At 40.5% G+C, this 24676-nt stretch overlaps 2 protein-coding genes across 3 annotated transcripts in view; both read right to left on the bottom strand.

Moving 5' to 3' along the window:
• Window positions 1-24676, bottom strand: part of EOGT (EGF domain specific O-linked N-acetylglucosamine transferase) — a 116534-nt gene that overhangs the window by 25405 nt on the left and 66453 nt on the right. The gene's annotated exons all lie outside the window — the stretch shown is intronic.
• LOC106035502 (chemokine-like protein TAFA-4) overlaps window positions 1-24676 on the bottom strand; it is a 60861-nt gene that overhangs the window by 25405 nt on the left and 10780 nt on the right. The window contains exon 3 of the mRNA XM_013180372.3: window positions 23689-23804. Within this exon, the coding sequence (XP_013035826.3) occupies window positions 23689-23804 (116 nt within the window). The remainder of the gene's footprint in view (window positions 1-23688; window positions 23805-24676) is intronic.

Here is a 24676-nt window from a genome sequence, read left to right as displayed (position 1 = left end):
AGCTGGCTTCTGAGAATGTAAATATGGCAGTACAGAAGTTAAGGCAAAATGTCCTTTTATTTCTGGGCAAAGGTTGAGGGAGAAGCAAAAGAGGAGGAAGATTTAAGAGATTCTAGAATGACTACAAAACAGTTATTAGGTTTAAAACAGTAAAATACAGTAAAAGATACATTCTGCTGTGAATCACTAGCAGTGATAAGGAAGGATTCATCTAGAATGAGTATTTTTCTTCATTCTGAATTTGGTGGCAGATCATCAGATGGCCTGAGGTTATCTCATTTATACACACTCTGAAAGTGGCCTTAGCTGAAAAGATCTGTCTTCAACAGCATAACCCCCAAATAGTTCACTGCCACATGTGAAAGCAGATTTTCCAGTATCGAGAGAGTTCCAAGCATCCTGTACTCTGAGAAGCTGAAAAATAATGATCTATCTTTAATCACAACTCAAACCTATGTAACAAGCTCGATCAATGAGCCGACAGTCAATGCAGAGTTTAATGTGGTGAAACACAGAGCGTGCCTAACTTCAAACTGCTCAAAGTGTTGGCTTACAAGGCTCAGCACCAGGGAGACTGTACTGGCCAGGGATGGGTCCCTCAAACTGAAGTGTGAAAGCTCTCACAAGGACTTCTCTGCTGCCCCTACGCAGTGGGCAGATGATTCCTGGCAGAAAAGCTTGGAAAACCTTTCATGTACAGCTTCCAAACTGACCAGAACAGTTAGGCACCTAAAGGACTGAATCACTCTATTTAGTAGAAGTTTCACTCCCTTTCTGGGCTTTAAGTACCTTAAACATCATCAGTAAAAATCTCAGACCAGCAACGCCTTAATGTTGGCTACAAAGGCCACCCTTTCTCCCTCCCCTTGAAACCTATTCAGATTGTGAGCTGGGATGGATTTGTTTCCAAGGTGCCCCAGCTCAACATTCATTCTTTAGCGCAGGTGAGGCATTCAGAGCACTGAACGGCCACCCATAGTTATCTTTTACAATAAAATGAACAACGGGGTGTGTCAAGAGAACTCAGCTACCCTCCTACTGAGAACCACTCCATTTTTCAGTTTGTATTCGTTAAACTTTGCTAACTATTAGACATGAAATCAAACACATTATTTGGCAGCAACCTTGACGGTTATTTTCAATAGACTAGAAAATACGGCATTGCCTATCTCCTGCAGGAATGCATTTTGTGCCCTGAAATTAAAAAGGTGCAGTCTTTTGAAAATCATAAGTTGCTTTTTTTTTTTTTAAATTTAAAAGCATCCACATTTTTATCAGAAACTGTGGCAATATATAGCTATAAAAATGCTGAAATTGGTTAAGAGAACAGATTTCTATTTCTTTCACTTTTTCTGTCAGTTTAAACTAGGAATTTTTTTTAATCAAACTGTTTTTATGTGTGTCCATCAAGTTACAATATAAATTCCAGTAAAGAAGAGGAAAACTCTGTTCATCTAGACCATCTAAATCAGGAAGATACTACGAGGAAAAAACAGATATGAAGTTCATGAAGCATCCTGTCAAAATTAGGACTACCTTTTTTAAAAGAACTTCTCTCAAGTCCCTTCTAATATTAGCAAGAAAGGACTAAAGACTGATCATGATTCAGTACTCGAAGCACAGGTAAGTTTCAGAGGAGAGGTGGATGGCAATTACTGGGCTGAATAGAGCCTTTATTAGACTTTCAATGTGCTAGCAGCCCAACACATTATCCTTTGTCAGCTTTTAAGTAATTTTAAGCATTTGGGTAGATGTGGATTATTAGACAGTGTATGTTTCAAGGCACACAGGCAATTTATGCAGGCTTACTGTTAGAAGTGGAAAACATCTTTGTTTGCAGGATTCTGTAAACGGCTTGCCCAAGTACCTTCACACTATGCAGCCGGGGCTTTTACTGAAACTGAACAGGTATTCCTTGCAGCTGCAGCCTGAGACGGTGGAACACCACAGAAAGAGATTCATTAAAATCTTTGAAGAAAAGCCTGTAGAAAGGGGTGACCAGTTTCCAGCTACAGCCAGAGGGAAAAAACGTACTCTAGCTTCTTTTAGTACGCAATCACTCCTTGGGTGTAAAAGTAAGCATAACGTGGTTTATGTCTTATCTTCATCAGTACTGAACCAAAACAGGCAATTAAGCAAAACGACACTGGACTCTGTGAGACAATTTGTTTTTGTTTACTATATAGTGTGACCTAATAGAGACTCTGCAGAAACAAAATCCCTTCCTGGAGGTCTTCGCTTTGCTCGTAACTCATTACCCTTGAGACAAGAGATATCACTGATGTTGTTTTAATCCACTAAGCTGCCTTTGCTCAGCTATCTAGCAAGTCTTACAAAATTGTTGAGTACACATGCAAAATCTCTTCCCTGGCAAGAAGACCTTGAACTCAAAGGTTTGATTCTACAGCAAGTCAGTATATGGCAAAATGGCTAGTCATATCAGTAGAGTGGGATAATGCCTTATATTTTCAGATTTTAAGTTCTGATGCGCATTATTAGTGTGCATGTAGCAGCCCTGGTCACCAATAATTACTATTCCACAGCAACTACACAAAAGTACTCACCAATTGACTAATTTCTTTTTGGGAGTTTTGCAAACACGAGAAATACTGATGTCTCCAAACCACACGCAGCAGCTGATCTTCATTCTATCTAAGCACATCTTCATTCTATCTGAAGGAGCTGCTGTCAACTGAATTGCTTAAAAATGTGTTTGAGGTGGTTCTATAGAATACTTCAACAGTGGACTACAGAGGCTTCTGCAAGTATAAATTCTTGGGGGTACTATTAAGATCTGTACGAATGAAAACTATTTCTCCATGACAAGAAGTGACAACTCGAGATAAGTACTATTTATAGATGTCCAGTATTTTAAAAGCTAAAAGAGTTCTGAGAATAGCAATTTCATCTAATAAATAAATAAATAAATAAAATAAAGCAATTCTTGACTTTTCCAGCAATGCACACTAAATATTTAACAAGGGATCCTGGAGCTCAGAAAGGTTTAAGACAGTGTGTTAGAATATTGAACTAATAAGCTCCTCGAGTAAGCCTCTAAATACGTATAGTTAAACACTACCTAGTTTATTTTAATTATTTAACACAGAGACTGAAGGAGGTTAATGTGACCCAGTGGACTTGTTTATGTTGAAAACTATTGCCTCTCCTTACTCAAAAATCTGCATGCTGAGCTGCATCATAGCACAGAGTTACAAGGGAGCAATAAGGAATAGAGCTTTACAGCTGCTTGCTAACGTCCAAATGATAGCATTTATACCGGGGCAGTGACTGCACGAAGGCACAGGTAATGGAGACGTCAGGCCCATTGACTTTGTTGAGATCGCTGGAAAAACTAATACACGTACACTAGGCGCATACTTGAGAATAGCTTGGATGATGGAGGATTTTATTACCTGCTAAAATTTACTTTTATGAATCTAGAAATCCCCATCATTTACCATTCAGCTAAATCCTAACTGCTGACTACCTGTCCTCTCTCTTCAGATCACTGATTATATGTCACTGATCTTCAACCTTCTCTTCCAGCTAAGTTAGTGGAGAAAGCAATCTTCACATAGCCACCAAAAATGATGGGGGGAAAAAAGAAAAAACTTCCATTAATAAAACCTGAAGGATATTTATTAAGCAACAGGAAAATGGAAAGAAAAGGAGGTAAAGGTAACTATTTATGGCCCCACCAGAGAGAAAACAGAAAAAAAAAAAGAAAAAAATAATTCTAAGTAATACCAGCTGAGGCCCAGCATATCCACTGGACATCTCTTCCTTAAAAGAACTAGTAGCTAGCCTTGCATAAGCAAAAAGGACTTGAGTTTCATTTTCAACTGGTTTATTAAAAGAAATCTGTTCCAAAACATTCATTTCCATTTGTCCTCAGGAATGCAAGCACAAGATGATGCTTATGTTCCTTCTCACACACAGAAAGAAAAACCGTAAGCATCATGCTCAGCACGATGTGCCAAAGAAAAAAAGTGCCTTTGCTCTGCAACATCTCTGACTATTTTGGAGCGATGTTCAAAGTCATTATTTTTATTCTACAAACCTGTATTTATACAACAAATGTTAAAGACTAAGGAAAAAGCTACTGAAGGCAGAAGTCAGAGGACTCTCAGATGATCAGTTGGCAAAAGGAACAGTCTGGAGTTCCCTGCACTAATAGCGTTTAGATGCATTCAGAAGGGAACAAATAATGGACATTTTGCAAACACGTTTCATAGAAACACCCTGCTGTGCTAGAGCAATCCCATCAGCTGATGCACAATTGCAGCCTTGTGTCACTCTACCATTGGAGATCTAGTCACTTAACACTGCCCAAAGGCAGGACAAATACTGTTATTTCAGCTTCTCAAAGGAGCAGCACTGAGGTCCCGACCCTTTGCCATTCAGGCTCCTTCGCTACCACCATCACCTTCCCCGTGGAAGGAAGGCTGTGACAAGGACGGCTGTGACTGTGCCTTGTTTCCAACTCAATGCTCTCCATGAGTGAGAGACGCGTCCTCTTCAAACTCTTTCTCAAATTAAAGTGCCCAAATTCCAAAGCTATGAAATTTCCAGCATTCAAACATGCTGGTTTGTGTGTCTTGGGGCAAAAATTACCTCTCTCACTGCGGAAATAACATGATTTTCAAACAACACTGAGGTAAACTGATTCTAAAACCTGCAAATAAAATCAGCACCATCTTCAACCACCTAAAATCTCAATAATGGAGAAATCAGTGGGGCAGAAACAAAGAGAGAAGCTCATCTATACAAAAAGAATGCTTAAAAATAATTAGTGATTCAAATGTTTTATCTGAGAATAAACCCAAGAGGTAGCAGAGTCTTTTTCCCCCTAGCACAGAATAAAAATAGCACACTTAAGTCTTAATTTTGTTGGCTTATTTTTCCTTTTCTGCAGGATTTTCATTACTGCTTTCCTTTAAAGCTCTCCCAAGACTCAGTTATGTGCCCGGAGAGCTTTTAAAGGAAAAGAGCTTACTTGCTTGGCATCTCTTTCCAGCCTCTCTTAGCTCTAATTACAAGGTGAAGATTAAAAAGACAAATGAGTTTTATCATTGCATCCTTGGCCTTTTGGAAGGGAAAAACAAAACAAAAATCAGTGGAGCTTCCAACCTCAGGTAAAGTGTTTAAGTCAGCAGCTTGTACTGAGGGGAAAAAAGAAAAGATGCAATCCAATTTACAAAAAAATTTCACTACAAAGCCCACATGCCTTGTGGCAGTCTTGCTTGAGTATGAAGTTGTGCAGCATGCAGGTGACATAATTAGGTCACTGGGGGCAAGTCTTCTCAGAACTATCACATAAATAAATCTATAAAATTCCTCAAATTAGACTTCTTCCAGGTTTCAAGGGTAGATATTTCCCTTTTTGTTGCCATGGTTCAAAACAGTGACTCTGCAAGAAACTTGGAGTAAGTCCTTCCTAGTAATGCATAGCACTGCAGTTCTATGACCTGGCTAGCTAAACAGTTGCTTTCCATCATTATTCCACTCAGCTTGAAATTGTTTTTGGGATCCTGCTAAATACATTTCAGAACTTTGGCACTGAACACGAAACAAGATTAAAGAGACGCAGTAGGCAGGCTGCCATTGGTGCTTCCCTGTCCCTTCAGGATGAGGAGTGACATCGCTCGTATAATGAAAGTGGCTAATAAGAGTTAGACTTCACAGGCAGGATTTTCAGAAGTGTCTAAAAGGTGGCCCAGGAGCATTAAAATCAACGATCTTTCCTGCTCAGCAAAAATGAAAAAAAAAAAAAAAGGTTGTTGCTACTTCTCAAATAGATGTGTCTAATAATCAAAATCTAATTGAAGAGAAATCAAGTGCAAGTTAGACACACACATGTGTGACCAGCAATGGCTGTCCTGGGAGGAATAGACCCCAGTGTTGGGATTGTGGCCTGCACTGACACAACAGCTACAGCTCACAACCATGAGCAGCTGCCCAAGTATGCCATTGCAGGATTTTATAAGCTAAGGCAATACCTGTTCCCCTCCTCTACCACCGCAGGCCGGCTGGAATTGCCCCCACACTCAACGTGCCTCTGGCACATCTCAGCAGCAGTGCCACAAAAAAACAGCATCCAAATCATCACTGTCTTCTACCATTAGAAGAAACCAATATATATATACACATATATATATTTATTTTTACATTAAACAAGCCAAATCCCATATCAGAAGAGATCGTCTCTTTGTGAGGCAACTAAGAAATAATCCTTCACCATTTGTGCTATTGCATAATGATCAAAGTTGCATCCATGACATGTCTATTTTCTGTCCCCATCCCACACCACTGTCCATTCTCATCTGTTTCACAGTGCTCAGGCATCTTCTGTGCACCTTAAGTACAGGATTAGCACTGGTTCATGAGTAGGTGTGTAGTAACCAGCAAGGTGCCAGGACACACAGGACAGGTAACCCTCATAACCACACTGCAGCATTCTCTTAGTGGGGGCCATAATCTGCTGTTTTCTTTGAATTTTTAGGCACCTTACAATGTTTAAGACTGTCATTTGGTTGGAACTGGAACAGCAGGTTCAAAAAATTATCAGGGATTCAGTGACAGTTAGAAGGACTGTAGAGTTACATACGTCTTGCTCCTTTTTAGGAACTCTTATTCCTTCTGGGATAAGAGGCATTTAAAATGCAAGATGTATGTATGGTTCCCATTCTGGAAAGCACTACGAATTAAACCCCCTCACTAAACACAGTAAGTCTCATCCATCTCTTGTCTTTGTGACAGTCCCAGTTTCATTCGCGCTGAAGCATTTCATAATTAATTCAGAACATGCTGGGCTACTGGATTGACAAGTATCACAATACACAAGAGCAAACTGAAATGGAACAGACGAACTAAAGAGAAGGAAGAAACAACTTGCTCAGGCCAAAAAACAGAGAATCATTGTTCTTGCCACCCATACCTAATCCCCATACGTGGAACAAAACACCATCATAGGGATTTACTTAACAGCAGCCCTTTCACATAACTATTGCAGCTACATAAATCACCTAATGACTAGACTGTATCATTTTCTAATGAACGCACAGTAGAGAATCCCAGTGCGCATCTATGCTGTGCCCTTAAAACTCCATAATTTCCTTTAAACTCCCCAATTTCATATGGATTATTTCATGGGGCTTCCAGCTAGAACTGCTGGCCTCTCTGTGGATTTCCCGTCATCTGTCACCTGGGGCATACACAGCATTACTCCCAAAGAGTCAATCACAGAGGTAGATTAATAATGCTAACCAGTTACCTTATCTGAATGACACAATTAACCCTAATTAAGAGATCTCTTCACTCCTAACAGTTCTCCTTCAGTGAGATTTTTCCTTTGGTCTTTTAAGCTAACCAGACACGTCCAACTGCTGTTCTAGCCCCATAAACCGGACAGCCCCAATTTGCGCTGCACAACATCAGATAATACATTCCGCTAGTGTATAGGGCTTATGCTAGTAAGTTTCAGGTTTGGATTTTTCCCCATATAATAATTTTCCTTACTTTACTACGTCAACATGCTTGCCTAGCACTATCACTAGGACCTGTGGCTAGGATTAAGTCTTTCCAACATAACCAAAAAGAACTACTGTGGAATTGCCATTAACTCTCCAGTCACTGGGTGTCACATTTATAGGTACTGCTGCTGCAGGGAAATAGTCTGTGTTTTGGTCTCTTATTTCCCATTTGCAACAAACAGTAATATCTTCTTTACTTTACATACTTTATACCTGACTCAGCTCCCTTCATCAAATACAAGTATTTTCTCTTAAACTTAGAATCACCTCTAAAGAAAACATGCGATACGCTCAAAACTGTACCTTGTCATTTTAGCCGCAGCACTAAGTAATCATGAACAATTTAAAAAATAAAAATTATCAAATCTCAATATTTAGTTGCAAAAGACCAGAAGTCAAAGAGTAAGAAAGCTCTTGCTCTCCTGATTGAAGTTCAGTCTCCACCTAGATAAGCAAAAATCTCACCATCATTAATATATTAATTTGTGTGGGCCTTTCTCATACTGCAGAGAACCTTAACTACACAAATCTCTTTTCTCTTACTGTACAGGCTCTGCACAAAAATAGCTAGAAAATACTGCACTGACACTGAGGTGAACTGCCCACATTTTCATCCCAATGGATTGTTAGCCTCAGAGGTGAGCTAGATCCCATTTAAATGCTGGCACACGTATTGTTGGTCCAAGCATAAAAATCATGACATTTAGTTAAGAAACATGTTACGATATGAAGGTACAGTGCTACACAATATGTTGTTACAAAATTTAAGTAACAATTTTAATTTTAAGTAGCCTCAAAAATTCAGATACAGCTTCAAGTAACATGAAGAATGTGGGATTGCTCAAGGTCAAATCTAATTACAAAGCTTGCTAAGATGAAGATCATTTTTTAAGCAGCGGGAAATTAAATTATTTGTCCAAGCTATCTGGCAGTAAATACCTGCCTGTTTTAATTGCTGCTGATATAGCCTAATAAAAATTGTAAGGGAAATATTCCTGCACAGCATCAGTTCCCTTTCCAGGTAAAGTTCTGCCTGATGGGGTGGGCACTGCTGCAGCCTGACCCACCCCAGCACATCACCAACTCACTGGCCAACTCAGCCCCACTAAAAGTGAGTACAGGAATCTGCATCCTTAGACACTGTGAGACAAGGAAACTGAAAACTGAGCTGTGCTTCTGCTGGGTACAGAAAGGCAAATAACGGAACAAGTAAGAAGAAAGTTACACGAAAGCTGGGAGAAGAGAATATGTTCTTACTTGGACAGTCCCACTACTTAGTCGAAAGTGTACATGGATGTGTTCTGCTGCTGCCATCCAGTGGGGAGGTTGAGTAGAAAGCACTCGAGTAAAGATCAATGGCTAACGAGAGCTGTCCGAGTCATGGTCAGGCTGGTATTTACGTACACCTTGCTGTCAACATCTTCCAAGACAAAAGTAAGCGGAAACTAAAACAGGTGCTGAATGAAAAAATATTGCAACTGTCTGCCCCTTCTGCACAAGGACAAGAGAGGCTGCTCTGGCTCATTCCTGGTGCTGCCTGTGAAATCACCCCAAGGACACGATCTGCTTTGACCCCACAGCTGTTTAGCTGTAATTCTGGGGTGTTCGCTGTTGATTTGGGGGTGGTCCTGTATGGACCCAGGAGTTGGACTCAATGATCCTCGTGGGTCCCTTCCAACTCAGAATATTCTATAAAATGCTGGATCTTAAACAGAGCTTCGTAATATGCAGCATCTCAACTTGTATCTTCACAACTTTGAAGTCTTCAAATTTCATTGCAATTAAAATGGAAGTTTGGCAACCACCCTGCATACACGCATTCAAAATAGACTACTGACAACTACTGACTGCTAATCCACTGCAACAGGGATCTAAATAGCTTGCTAAACTTGGCCTTAAAAGCCCACATCAGCCTTGTTTAAATACTTGGGAGCTCAGAGTAGAGATGGTCAGAGCAAAAAGAAGAACTCTGATACTCTGTTATCCTCTTAGCATCCCCTCACAGGTAACAGAGGGCCTCAGAATTGGTAAATGATAGCATAACGTTTTCATTATCAACATCATTACTTGTGGATGATGAAGCAGAGGCAATGACAACAATTTAAACTCAACTCAAGTTGTTACGGTGCAGTCTAAAGAGCAATTTATGAAGAAGATAAACTTCTGATTTAACAGGACTCTACAGTAAGACATCAATAGGCAAGAACTCCTCCAGCAAATCAAGCAGAATGGGAGGGAAGCAAGGAGAGGTGGGTGGACTGACTTGGGGCTAGGTGAGACAAGTCTTTCCTCAGCAGTCCAGCTGCACAATCAGCACTCTGCTTTGTGAGATGCTGCTGAGACTCTTGTTCTTTTATATCTATTTTTTAGATCTTCATAATATTTCTGTAGAATTACTACAAGCTAAATTATCACTGAATCCACAGCATCAAATTCAGACAAACAGCAGTAGTGATGTGGCAGTTAACAAGAATGAGATGAAGCTTTCTTTTTGGTGTACAGGAGACAACTGGTAAACTGTGTCACAATAAACACCGTCTACCAGTACTGGCATTCAACTACACCATCAGCAGAATGGAAGAATCAAAGTTTAGATTTCATCTGTTTTAAGCACTGAGGACTTACCCACATAAACCTTGGGATTTATATAGCAGTAGAAAAGACTGTAGAAAGTAGAAAGGTTGTCCTCCATATACAAAAAAGTTAACCTTCCTGGAAAGCAAGCACACAAACAAAACCCCTCCACTTTCCAGCAAGTTCTTGCTGCTATAAATAATATTTGCTTGGAGTCACAAGCAAAACTCAGAGCTGCCCTGTGATTACTTACTATACATTGCACCAGGCACCAAAGTCAGCTTTCTACAGAAAATCTGCACGTATATCTGCCCTTATTTTCTGCCATATGTTCAGTTCAGCTTTGCCTGAGCAAGACACCAGCTCCAGGAGCCTCTAAGTGCTTAATTTCAGAAACGTTCATTTAAAGACAGTTATGTTTCATCAGTAAACAGATGTCTTTGATTTGCTGCTATACCAAAACACAAAAAGCCCATTCACTGCTTTTTTTAAAAAAAAATTAAATGTAATATTAAAGCCCTGCTAATTCACATACCCATATAAACACTGCACAGAAAAAAAATACCACGTAGCATGTAAACATATAACATGAAGAGTAATCCCAGCCTTTGCACATATTTTCCAGGTTACTGCTTAACCGTTTTAAACTCTAATGCTTGTTTGGATACAGGACAGCAGAATTAACTGAAGATGTCAATATATTATTTAATCTTTGATTCTAGTCAAGAGAGTATGTAATCATTAGCACAGACCTATTTGTCTTCCTCTCATTTCATCATTCTGTAATTTAAATGTGATTTCTGAATTTCAGTTGGCTTATCAAACGCTCAACAACATCATGAGATCCTGTCTCCACAGAAAATGATTTCTGCCTTTCTTCTTCCTTGAAGACTGTCATGTCCTGTTCATTCTATCAATCAGCCTGACATTATCTTCCTTTCACAGAGCGGATAGCTTAAGTTATCAGATTTATGCAAAAAATAACAAGTAGCTCTCATTGCCCCAGAGATCACTTTGCAATTGGATGTTGTTCTTTAAACAGGGATGCTCTTATTGAAGCACTGTGTTTATCCTTGTGTATTTCATGCTCTCTTCTTTTTATATTCATCAATTCTTTGCTTAATGCTTTATTTACAGTACGCTACATCAGTGACTTTAAAAAAAATACTACTTTCTGATTGAAAATCAATTACAGAAAAAAGTGCATAGAAAATGGAAAGACGGGTATTTAAGAAATCCATTAACACAAAATGGAATTAAGATCTGCAACATACGCTTCTATGCTAGTATAGCTTATCTATGAGCACACAGGCTCTAAACGCACCACATCACCCAGACAACTCCAGTGACCGGCATCTTTCTTTCATGCTTCTCACCCTGGGTGGCATGTCCAGTACAGATGGTACAGTATTCTGTGTAGTGAACAGGGACAGACATGTCACCAGAGTGTCACAGCCACTGCACCCCTCACATGAGACCTGAGCAGGGCACCACGATGCTTCCTCCTCACTCCTCCTCCTCGAGTCAGCTAGCATTGTGATTCAGCAAGGAGCCATTGTGACATGATTAAAGGGAGAGGTCTTAACATTTCACTGCCAGAGGTCAGGACGTGCTGCCTCTCAACACTAGCTACCTTTGTGTTACCTGTGTCTCACGCTGACTTCCGTACAAGATGAGTGTCACCTTGATGGCATGTATTACCGACTGTATTATCACCTCCCCTGAGACAGGACTCCACTGCTCTCCCCCATGGCCACCTGCAAGTGGCAAACCAGTCCTCAGTGGACATGCTAATAAAAGAGCAGTAAAAATTAGCGATATCTCATTACAGCCATCTGCTGAGGCTGCCACAAAACATCATCTTCCCATTGCCCGCCTCTCGACTGAATTCATTTCAAAACATACAACTTTTCCTTGGTTGAGAAATGACCTTGCTAATACTATTTATTATTTAATGGACCTCAGTCTGAAAGCTTGTGTCATAGTCCATGATAAAAAATAGTGAGCAAAACTTAATTGACTGCAAGAATAGAATATTTAGCATTCAATGCAAAATGTTAACAATATTTCAAAAATGCCATTTCTTTGCATGGCCTTTAGACCAACTTAGCTAATGGACTCGGGACTAAGAAGTATTGGAATTAAGTTTGGGAAGGAGCTTACCAGTCGCTTGTCAGCTTTGAAAGGTTTTTGCACGGTGCTGTCCAGCTACAGTGAATGATGGTATTTAAGTACCGTACTCTCGTTTGCACAAATACTGGCACAGCCGCCAAGTCCCAGGCAAGGCAATCTAAACATAACCTCTGTCACCGCTCTGCAACTGAGCCCAATTTGTTCCTAGGACCTGGAAATATTCACCGTGCACATGTGTTCCAGCCCCATATCTGTTAAATGGGAATAATCACACTTCGCTTGTAAAGCGCCTGGTGTTCTCCTGACAAACACCTTGTATCGCTTTGATTTCAGCGAGTCTGGCTGCCAGCGCTGAGTTACTCCAGCAAATCGCTGTTTGTTTAGACTGAAGTACTTGAGGCAAAGACCCTTCTCTTTTGTTGAGACTCAACACAGAGAGAATACTGGATCACCCTTATCCCTCTGGTAAACTGATCACGTTGCAGCCACAGTTTTTCATAATGCTGTTTTGACGCAGTTCTTGCTACAGTCAGAAGAAAAATTGAAATGATTTTGCGGAAAACCCGACTCAGGCCTTGATTCTGATCCAGAATTCAGTTAATCCAAATCCCTTGATACTAGAGAAGGGTCAGAAAAATGCTTTCTGTAGTCACTGTTGGATTAGATTTGTTCCCCCAGAAGAGGACATGTTTTCACAGTAAACTCTCTTTTCTGTCTAGCTTGGCAGAAATTACCATGTGACACAGTCTGGATGTTTCTTGACATTAGCATAGCAGAATTATTTGTCAGTTGTAGACTAATTATCTTGGTTCCTTGTTTGGAGACTGTTGCATCCCTTGCAGTAAATTGCATTTTGCTGACAGCAGCAATTTCACTTCATTTCTAAAGGATGTCAACACAAAGTTGTGGGGTTTTTTGGCTATCCAGTAAAAAAAAAAAAAAAAATGCAGGGGGAAGAATAGTGCACCTGTCAATATTTCCAAATGAAATGCCAGCCTAGCGCTTTTTCCTTTGTTGTTCTGACAAATAAGAATAAATAAATAAAAAAGACAAAACACACACACCTAGAGCATAGATCTACCAGCAAAACCCATGAAATCCATTTATGTTGTTCCTTTCCCACTTCTGAAACCTTAGAGATAGCCCAAAATCTGAAAAAAGCAACTCAATACAAGGAAATTAAACTCCATGTTAGAAGTGGCAGTCCCCAAAACAGACAGCCTATTTGGACATGCAGTCAAGCAAGAGTCAGTCCTAAAAGGCAACTTTTAGTGCAATTAAATTTCCTTTTTTTCTTTTTTTTAAGCAAGATGTATTTAGAAGCACTGAAAATAAAAGTATCAGTACAATTTTAATTCTTCAGTGACCCCACAGTATGAACTCCAACAGGGTGCACCTAGACAACAGAGGGGGCCTCTTTCTACGTTCCAACTTTTAGATGAGAAAGTTCACATGATTTAGGTTTTGGACTTTTGTTTTCTGTTGGAGGAAAACCAGCATCTGCTGAAAGGACTGAAGAGACGGAAATCATTAGCATATACACAACCTGGGCCAGACACTCATACTGCTGGTGTGATTTATGCCAAATGACATAATTTGCATTTTGTTCAAATTATGCTCTGACTTGATTTTTGTACTTACAGTAAATTGAATTTTCTAAGGACAATCTAGGAATACCTAGGAGTACGAACAAACATCAGAGACAATATACAGCCTAAGATCTTCCTGTTTGACTTTCTTAGAAAAGGACATCTCCTCAAAATAGTAAGTCATAAGGAGACAACCACCATTCCTCCGGGTGACCAGTTATTTATTTTCCCTCATTAAATAATAAAGTGTGCCTGCACAATTATTGTTTATTCATGAAAGAATATGGTTCCTTAATTTCCAGTGCTTCGATAGACTTTTTATTATACCACCAGACAATGCAAATGACATCACTGGGGCAGGAAGAGGGAATGTGCCAGAAAGCCTTGATACTTTCAAGTTGTTTGGCACATAAGATAGTGTAAAAGAGCCATAAAGATGTCTGTCTAGAGAAAACACATTTTCCATATTCTTTTTCAAGAGATATTGTCTTTCATTGTGCTGTGCATTGGATCAGGAAGAGCACTGGATCCAACACCTGGTACCTCGCAAAGGTCATAGATAGGAACGAGGGACTCGCATGCTGTTCTGTTCCCTTCTGCACTGTTAGTTGCTGAACAACTCTTGCGCTGGACCCATGCAGGCTAATGCCACCTTAGAGGCCTTGTACTCCCTCATCTTCATGTCCTGTCCAGTGATGATCCAGAGGCAGCGTGAAGGAGGAAGGTCAGCGTGCTCTCTATCCACTTCCATTACTTGCTAATGTAGAGGGAAATCTCCCAAGCAAAAAAGGAGCAATAGAAGAAATGACATACAAAGCAGAAGAGATTCTCTAAGCTTTTTCACCCAACCTGAAAATAGAATGCATGGGAAAGACTACCTTGATACATTTAAATTACATTCATTTTTGCTAATCAGGCATCAACAGCCAACATGAAACAAAATCAGCCACAGGCAACACCCTGCAAACACCTGTTAACACAATCACGATCTGTTACATTCCGGTCCTGATGTTCCACCCCAAAAGTATAACACCACGCTAGTTTGCAGCAATTTGTTGCTGTGCAATAAATAAATAAACAAATAAAGCAGTAAAAGAAAGCCATTTATTCTAAAATACTCACTGCATCTTAGGGTGCTACTTTAAGGAAACTCAGGGTGTGAAACTAACGGTACAATTTATCAGAAATATGCAAGCAGTAAATAAAAACCCAGAGAAAACCTGCCTCACACTTATCGTTTTTAAGAGATGATGACCAGGTAAGTCAAAATAATAGTGACCGTCACTGGGCCACAAGGCATGTGGATGATGTCCATCAGAGAAATAACAGTGGAAATAAAGGAGGAAAAAAATAAAGGCAGGTCAAACACTAAGTAATAGAAATGTTGATCCTAGATTTTTCTGCTCATAACTTTTGTTATTGGCAAAGTATCATTAAAGATTGCCACCCTGGAAGATAATGGATGTCAGGTGTAGCCTCCACTCCTGTGCTGATGGGTAGCATCTCCAGTCTGATGAGGAGAGATTATCCTGCTGAACCCTACAAGACATCTTTAATCTCCTGATTTAGAATCTATTGTTCTCTACCAGTTGTCACTCTCCTGAAAGAATGCAAGAAAGCTGCCAAAGACTGAAAAACAGACAGCTGCAGCAAAGGGATACTGGCAGCAACTTGAAGGTGCTCCTCCAACAATATCCTTAAATGTTAGTTTAAAAAAAATCCATCTGCAGGTTCTTCTGCTGTTAGTTAAACATTTTTGTTTTCCAAGACAAGATGCTTGCCCAACCATGTCCTTGACACCAGCCACATTCACACCATAAACTCCCAATCAACACCAAGGCAGCTCTCTGGCAAGGGAAACTGCGTGGCATGAGAACAGAGCTGAGCTCTTCATGTGTCTTTGTGGAGTAGGCACAGGTGGGGCCAAACATGGTAGAGCCAAGCACAACAACTGATTTCCTGCTCTTAAGTACTTGATTTTTTTCCTCAAGCCTTTGCAGTCACTCTTTTGGGATGAAACTCGCCAGTAGCACAAAGCCCTACAATTACATTAAAATTGGAATATAAGTTTGGGGCAGGCTCTGAGCTGCTATTACAATTAATGTGATTGTAAGGCTGTGGCAATGCAACCCATGCAGTAAGCACAGATATGTCGATCAATAGCAGAACAGACCCTAAAGCAATTTCCATCCCTCAAAATGGCAGTGATTTGCAAAACACTAAATGATGAATTCTGTAAGAATGACTGGCTTAAGCGTTAATAAAATCATAACTATAAAGTCTAACTTTTCTGTTGGGACCAAAAACCGTATCACATATCTGGAGCAGGCTGGAAACTAAACCACAGAAGAATCACAAACTCCCCCTTCGATGGGTTCAGGACTTCATCTTAGGCAAGTCTTTCAATCATTTCAAAGCAAGTCCTTTACATTTCAATTTACTGCCTTCATCACTCAAGCATCCATCCTCCCAAGGACTCAGCATGCTGACCTCCATGTAAACCCAGAGCACAGCTCCCCAGTAGAACATGTTCCACTTTTCATTGCATCACTTCACTCAAGTAAATACTGAGGGCAAGATGCTTTCCATCCTATTTGTGCATTTCCACTTATCCAGCCACATCTTTCTCCCCGCATTAGGGCAAGCATACCCATTTGCAATATGGGTACTGTTTTGTAATACAAGTTCTAAATCAGGAGGAAGTAGATTAAAAGGAAAAAAAAAAAGAACAAAGGAAGCTTTCTCGGTTGGAACTTTGGTCAATGGAACATAAAGATCACCATTTATTGCACATACCAGCTGTAATAAAAAATGATGTTGCCAACGCAATATGAATAAAGTAAAGACAGTATTTTCACAAGCTTTCTCCAATGGCTTTAGAATAGGGTCACCTTGATATTGCTGGAAAGAGCTTGGTTTCAGCCCCCTGGTACACACGTTGATACAATAGACTTGACCATTTTTGCGCTAAATGAGACTGCACCTTTCAAAAATCTCCTTTCTTTTTGTTATATAACTCCCCCACATGCATACACACCCCTTTTGAACATGATGAAATATGCTAAACAAAACCTACACATTCTTCAGTTCATCTGTAATTCTTTCCCCTAACTCCCTGGAATATATAAATCTTTTCATATACAATCATATTCCTCTCAACTAAAGTGCACATTCATGCAAAACTGTAACAGAAGCTATGTTTTACCTTATAAAAGACTAAATTAACACTGAATTTCTTGTTACTGGTAGCATTTATGTATCCACAGTCTTTGTCAAAAAAAATCTCTCACACATATAACAAGTTCCCACTGTTATTTAAAGTCCCCCGCACCCTTAAAAAAAAAAAAAAAAAAAAGATTGTGCCTTTCCTCTTTTTTCTTCTCAAAAAATAAATATCCCAGCAAACTTCACGCAGCAAACTCTGCTCCATTCTGTCTTAAAGGGATCCTATTGCTCAACTGAATTGCTTTTCCTACCTTATTACTTCAAGAGATTACAGCCAGGGCTGTATATTGTAGCTAGCCTATATTTAGAAGCTGGATAATAAAACGCATAAATAACACACTGAATAAAACATTAAGACATAAAACGAGTTAAACAGAACAAAGGACTAAAGCTTATTGTGCATTAACCACATCTGACCCATTGAAATACAAAGGACTCATAATTCTAATTAGTAAAATGCACAGTTATGAGTTAAATCAGGAGACTTAAATCAGCAAGAGCAGTGCCCATCTGCGGCTGTGCGCTGAAGTCCCTTTCGCAGCCTTGCAGAGCCCTCTGGTGGAGCGGGGAGCCGAGCCCTCAGCACCCCAACAGCACCGCTGTAATGAATGGTGCCCCAGCCCGAAAACCAGGGGAGAACCAGAAGCCTGTTTTTCCCCCTTCTTCCTTGAAAGCAGCAATGTTTCTAACACAATGCTGCATCTTTCAGACACACAGCCTTCTCTTAAGCAGATGAAGTCCCCGCACCGGCATCAGGGAGATGTTTTTCCTCTGACTCTACTAGGGGCAGAATTATGCCCACAAAGTATTTAAAGATGTGAACAGCTGCAACTGATGTGGAACAATCTTGTCTGCTGCCAGACCACCTGAAACCTAAAGCACTATCAAGAGGTATTAACAGGTCTGAATTCCAGCTGACAGTAACATTTCACATTCAGAGAAGAAAAAAAAAAAAAAAGACTCAGAGGGCCCTGCAGACCGAAACAATGTCTGATACATGCCTCAATACATGAACTGCTGTTTTGTGCAGGGATGATCCCAGTATCATTTACGCACACCTGCCACTCAGCCCCCACATCTAGTCCAACAGCATCGCTGAATCCTTCGTTTGTCCTTCAGAAGAACTCTGCCGTTCGTTTCTTCACCTGGTATCAGCACAGGGTGTGCTCCTGGTAAAGCAGGGAACTGAACAAGTTTTTACCTAACCTTGGCTGCTATTGACTCTTGCTGCCTGACAGAGGGCAACGCAGCACGTACTCTCCCAGTGTGTTAGAGTGGCTTCTAGTTTTGGGAGGGATTCTTCCACTCCTCCAAGGTACTGATTTCTTTGCTGTCTGGGACACAGAAAGGACTTGTTAAACACCCGACTTAACACAACCCTCTGTACTGCCTTCAGCTGGCCTGGTTTGCGGTCCAGCAGCGGCAGACCTTTGCACCAGACCCATGTCCATGCAATACCTGTGACAGGTGTTACCATGCCCAGTGACAGGAGGTCTGCTTCTGTGACAAACCAGTGACCTGGATTTTCCCACTTGTAGGCCAGACCTACACCTCTTCAGAGAGCAGTCAAAGACGGGTGGGAATTCAGAGGCGGACACACTCTAAACAGGCTCTGTCTGCCCTACGCGCTAGCAAGGGCAGAACAGGAGCAGCAGCAAGCAAGGAGAGCCTTTGTCTTTTGCATCACGGGGCACTGCTGCATTATTCACCCAGATTGCTCCTATGCGAGCTGATATTTTCCATGCATCTGTCTCACCCTTTTCAAGCATCAGTTCGAAGAACACAAAGGAGAATGCTCATAGAAACCCAGAAAACTAGCTCAGGTCCCGGTGCATGCCCTGCACAGCACAGTCTACAAGAGAAGCCCATCCTTCACACGTGATGGAAATCGCTGGTCCTCTGAAAACCAGCCAAGACAGCATCCTGGTTGCTGGAGATCACATCCAAGATACCAGGCAGCAAATTAGATTTTCTGCTGCATTTCACTAAGCAAAGAGGTAGAGTTTTCAACAGCTCGGGATGCTGGTAATTCCCTTATGAACCCACTTCCCAATCTCCACGGTCATGCACATTTGACTTGTCACTGGCATTTTTAATAAGACTTCTCCCATTAAACCGCTGATAACCCTGTAAATTAAACCATCTGCAGAGCAGCAAGGAATAAACTCTAAGAAAAGAGGTTACTACTCATTCCTCCAGTTGGCAAGACAACCAAGCTGTGTCCCAGTGCATTCAGTGATTTATCCCTATGCTCTGCACCATCCTGCAGCTGGGAGAAGCAAGCAGACCATTAGGGCAGAAGTCCTCACTTGAAATCACACACACACACACAAAAAAAAAAGAGAAAATATGAACCAAGTAAGACAAATTCAGAGACAAATTTGGCCCTACAGGTGTATTTTAAATATATGAATTCCAGGCATATTAATAATGGACTCTGCAAAATCTAGACCGTTCAGCAAGCAGAAGGCGGCTGGAAGTATTTCAGGTGAGCACTACCACATAAAAATAAAATGCAGCAGCCTTAAGAAAAACCAAGCTGCACTGGTAATTCATGACAGAAATTGCTCAGCTGGCTGCACCAATTAATGATCTACAAGTCCAGCCCCCAGGTGAGGCGACCTGAGGAAGTTTCTATTCAATGCTTCATCATTTGTGGATCCTGACTTACAACAGCGAGGTGGAAACAAATCTTTCCTGGTACTAAATGTACATTGCTTCATTCAGCACAGCATGGAATTGATAGTTATATTGGTATCAGTTAGGAACTCTGGGAGCCTGAAATACTGCCCAATTTTAAATAGCTCTAGTAAGGTTGGTGCTTATGCTTCTCTCTGCTGTTGTCAGTGCAAAAGACAAACTCTTCAAAAGGGTACTTTAGAGCAACGAATTCAGACATATTCTAAATAGTCTTCTCTACAAAGTTGTACAGGGAGCCTGCTGAAATAATCTGCATAACTAGCATCCTCAGTGATCTAACAGTAAAGGGAAGGAACATTTCTCCCCTACCTTTTGCCTAGTTAACTCTGCTAGTCAAAGCAATTACACTGTTTAAATGAAAAATAGGCTGAGACCTCCAAGCTGGGCTCAAGATTCCAAACTTCTTCAAAGCAACGGCAGGACTGTCTTGCTAGATTGAATGGTCTCTTTCTCCACTAAGAAGTATTTGATGACAGTGAATATATTGCAGAACAAATGAATGGGTTAGGCCTGTCCTATGCTTTATTACAGTGGTGAGACCTTTTTTGTCAAAGGGATTGCTCAATACCATTGTCTCTCACTTTTCAGCACCAGGATGGCTTCTGGGTCCTTAAAGATCTAACCTCTGTCCCTGTCTGAATATTACAGAGACAGCTGTCGAATGTCGTTCTTTCAGGTGCCATCTAACACGACCAAAGTCGATAAGTGTCTTTTCCTGGATTAGGCTCCTTAAAAATCACAGTATTTTGAAAAGAAAAAAAAGTCAATCCCCACTTTTCAGCTTCAATTCTATTGTCTGCCTTTGGTTAATAAACTTTCTTAGATGTAATGAGTAAGCATGTTTTCAAGAGAAACTAGTGGTGTCAAACACATAGATTGAAACACACTGATTTTCAGGGTCATACAACACATTCTTAAAAAACAGCTGCCCCTAAAGTATCATAAGGTAGGCACCTCATGTCTCATAAACAGCAGGTATTTCCCACCTCAATATAAACCTGCTAGGTTATGGCAGCTTGACCTAAGGGATATAGGACAGTCTTTGCCAAACCCAAAGCCTGAATTCATCTCTCTACCATCTAACATGCTCCAAGACATTTTACTTTGAAAAATGTGAAAGCTGTCTATTGACCAGAATTTATGTTTTTAATCTCATTTGCCCTCCGAGAACATGTTAATTTATTTTAACCAGATGAGGTTAATTATTTGCTTTCCATGAAATGGGCTACGCTAAAAGAAAAAATATTTGCTTTCCTGATGCAAATCAGGAAGGAGCAAGACATTGCTTTGTTCACTTATTAGATCACATCACAGATCTGATCATACATTAGAAATTCCTCAAAAATTCCCACCTCAAAAACGAGGTGGAAAATGCAGGCCCCTTCAGTAGGGTCCTCCAAATGCTCAATGATGCCATGCACCAGGTACGGGGAGCTGGATAATCAAAAATGGGGGTGATTTGCAACTGGCACATGGAATCATAAAGTGGAATGGGGTGACTTCAGTGTACGCATGAGAGAAACTCATGTCTGGGGAAGAATATGACACCATGAGTCTAAAAAGGTGCGTGAAGTTCCAGCTTCAATGGAATCTATTTGAAGAAAAGCTCCACAATCTGACCTCGCTATTTAATGAAGAGCAGAACCTTTTTTTAGCCTACCAGAAAAAGCACTGTAAGCAAATGTGCTTAACAGTCGAGCAGCTTGATTGTGTTTTACAATACCTCTTTGATACAGGGAAAAGAATTCTTAGTCTCAGTTAAAAGTATGCAGTCAAGCATTCTGAAATGTTATGTTAAAAGATTGCCATAATTTACATGACACATAATGAGTATTCATCATATGAGCCCTCAAAAGAAGATCACTGCTGCCTTATTACAGGTATTTCCCTTTGGTACACATGCAAAGTGCATCTTAAAAAGACAAAAATAACATTCCTTCTTACAAGACTCTTCCCTGAATGACAAACGCTGCAGAAGTCTATTCTCCAGGTTCTGCTGAGGTCTGAAGAGGAACTTCAATTGTTTAATCAGCTCTGAAATGCACTGCTAAGCAACAGTTGTTTATAGGAAAGGTCAAGAGGGCCTAATTAACTTGTCGTTGTGTGTAGACCCCCTTCCTCAGTGAAGCAATTTAGCCAGTTTCCATAACAGCTACCTGCAAAAAGGTAACGTGGATCATTCCCTCACCCTGTATTCAATTACTTTATAGGCTTTTGCTGAAACTCCTCAGTTATTCTCCTTGACCTGTGACTGCATCTTATGGCAAACACACTTCACTGCATGGAAAACACATCTACCAGGGCCTGAAAGAAATAGTGCCCAATTATTTTGGCATTTTGTCAGTACCTCTAGCACACTTACTGCTGAATTGTAATTTTTGGCCAAATCCTCCGCCACTGAAAGGTGACAGACACCCAACAGAAAGCAGTGGGCTGGAATCCACTTTAAACAGCTCAAAACCTAAGGTGTTCAAACAAAACCAGCATGCTTGAACTGCTGATAAACCCTACTCATCCATGCATCAGAGAAAACCCAAGAGATTTCCTTTCTTGATAAAAAGGCTAAATTTCAATAAATCTTGAATGAAGCAACAGGCTCAGTCTGAATGGGGCATGACAGATGACGTGTCAGAGCATGGTAAGAAAGATCCACAGCACCAGGGAACCCAGAGCACGGAGGTGTGCTGTGCAACTCTTAATACACATTGCTGATGTGCTGTGAGCATGTAGATATAAACACAGCAGCTGTATGCAGGTCACATTCAGTTGTGCGTGCCAGGACTGAAAAAATTTTGGCAAGCTCATGAGGATCCTTCAGCTCCTACCTAGACATCCACCAGAAGCAGCCAGAAAAGAGATCAATAGGTTGTCTCATCTGGAGGATGAACCCTCTAGCAAATGCATCCCCACTTCCTAGCAGAGAGCTGAAGTGGATGCTAACATTAGACACGGACCCATGAGAACCTGGCTCAGAGCTAAGAACACTATATATGGATTAATGGCCACACACCTCATCTAAGAATGAGACTACAGCACAAATAGGAGCACTTGCAGAAATCCCCAAACCAGCACAACACTAACTACAGTACTGAGAGTCCAGTCTTCTCATCACTAGGGTGCTGCCAGGTTTTTAACCTCTCCTAAAAGCAGAGCCCACAGGTGGTATTTTGTTAGCTTTACCTCTCTTGCTTCTGGGATCAAAGGTGATACAGGTTATTAGCACTAATACATCTATATTTCTTTCTGTATTCAAGCTGGGGTCTCTGCATGGTCCTAGCACAGGCTCATCGCTACCAAGTTCCAGTCCAGTATCAATTTATGAAAACAACCCAGCTTGTTCTGAGCTATTTCTGTCATTCTGTCATATATAAGATACTATATCGTGGCTGGTAGATTATCTTACTAGAATAGTGCATTCTCTTAAATGCAATTATCTTTCCGTTTGCCTCACTATGCAGGAAAAAAGTAGCATACCACAAGCTGAACTAAACCGCAGTTCAGTATTTGTGTTACTTAGTGAAAGAACTGGCTCATGTAGTCTTAGGGCTTTGATCTATTGCTCACCAAAGTCAATGATACCATTGTAAAGTCTCCTGATAACTACTGGATTAAGAAGGGGAAGATAAAGATACATTTCAGAGCAGTACAAAAAAGGGATAAAGCAAGAGGGCACAAAAAAATCCAAAACTCCTAGCAGTCATTAAGCTCACTGGACAGATTTTGTGGACTGATTTCACTACATAAAACTAGCAGAAAACCCCATGAAATTCTACAGTAACTCATTCGGTTGTTGCTGTATTTTTAACCCATTGCACTGATTATAGCATGCTGTCAACAGCCACGTCAATTATCCATTGCTAAAGAGAGGGCCCTAACACTCTGCAAGTGGTATTAATTGGTCTCAGTAGCATGCAATGAGTTCAAAAAGCTCCTACCTGTATGTCCCCGGGGATGGTGGCTAGAGGCGGACAACAATTTACAGCAGACCATTAACACATAGACCAGAAAAAGCCAGTCAGATAGAAGCATTGATTTGGCACTGAATCTCATCCTGGAGGCAGAAAAGGAAGCAGATGAGTGAAAGAACAATATGAGTAGGGAATAACATAAAAACAATGCTGGGAAGGAAAAGCTGCAAAGATGCTGAAGAATAACTAATACATCTTATTACAAGGCAACACCGACAAAATCACATTCACAGTTCGGTTGGGATCAATTCTTTTTGAAGCATGTTTTATGGTTAGAAGCAATGCAATGGCTATCACACATCATATTACCCACACGCATTTATAACACCACCATACGAGTGCAGTATATTTTTACAAATCTTGAGGAGTTTAAGACCCATCCACACTCAAATTAAAGATACATATTTATAAGGTGCACTACTATTTTTAAACTGCACCTGCCTCAAAATCATAGAAACATCACAGAAAAGTGTCCTTTTTACTTCATACTTCTCAGGACACATTTGCTAAAGATACCAGCATCTGCTAGCTTTCCTGGAGATCAATAAGTTTGCTAAGGGTTAAACAGTCATGAAGCCACCAGCTCAATCAAATACGCAAAGACTCACTACTGTACCAGAGCGTTAGAAACTGCATTTCAGAAAACAGTTGTCCTAAAGAAGGCAGATATTGTTAGCCTCATTTATGTGTAAGAGCTAAGACCACAAATCCTCAGTAATTTTGCTGCAAATACTTACAACTAAACCCCTCAATAGCTTATGTTATGCTATTCATCACATCGAAAGGTAATCTGATCATTTTCTTAAACTCGGTTATGATGATTTATTACTCGTGCAATACATAAATGGGCATTATGCACTTGAACCCTTAGATGTAACGTTCCACACTTTCAGCAAATGCTGTAAGCAGGCATACATCAAATTAATTAAAGGCAAATTATAGATTTGCATAAATT

This window comes from Anser cygnoides, chromosome 10 (assembly GCF_040182565.1).
Source record: "Anser cygnoides isolate HZ-2024a breed goose chromosome 10, Taihu_goose_T2T_genome, whole genome shotgun sequence".
NCBI classification, from domain to species: Eukaryota; Metazoa; Chordata; class Aves; order Anseriformes; family Anatidae; genus Anser; species Anser cygnoides.
Note: the sequence above shows the minus strand (reverse complement) of the source record. Positions and strands in the feature narration are given on the sequence as shown.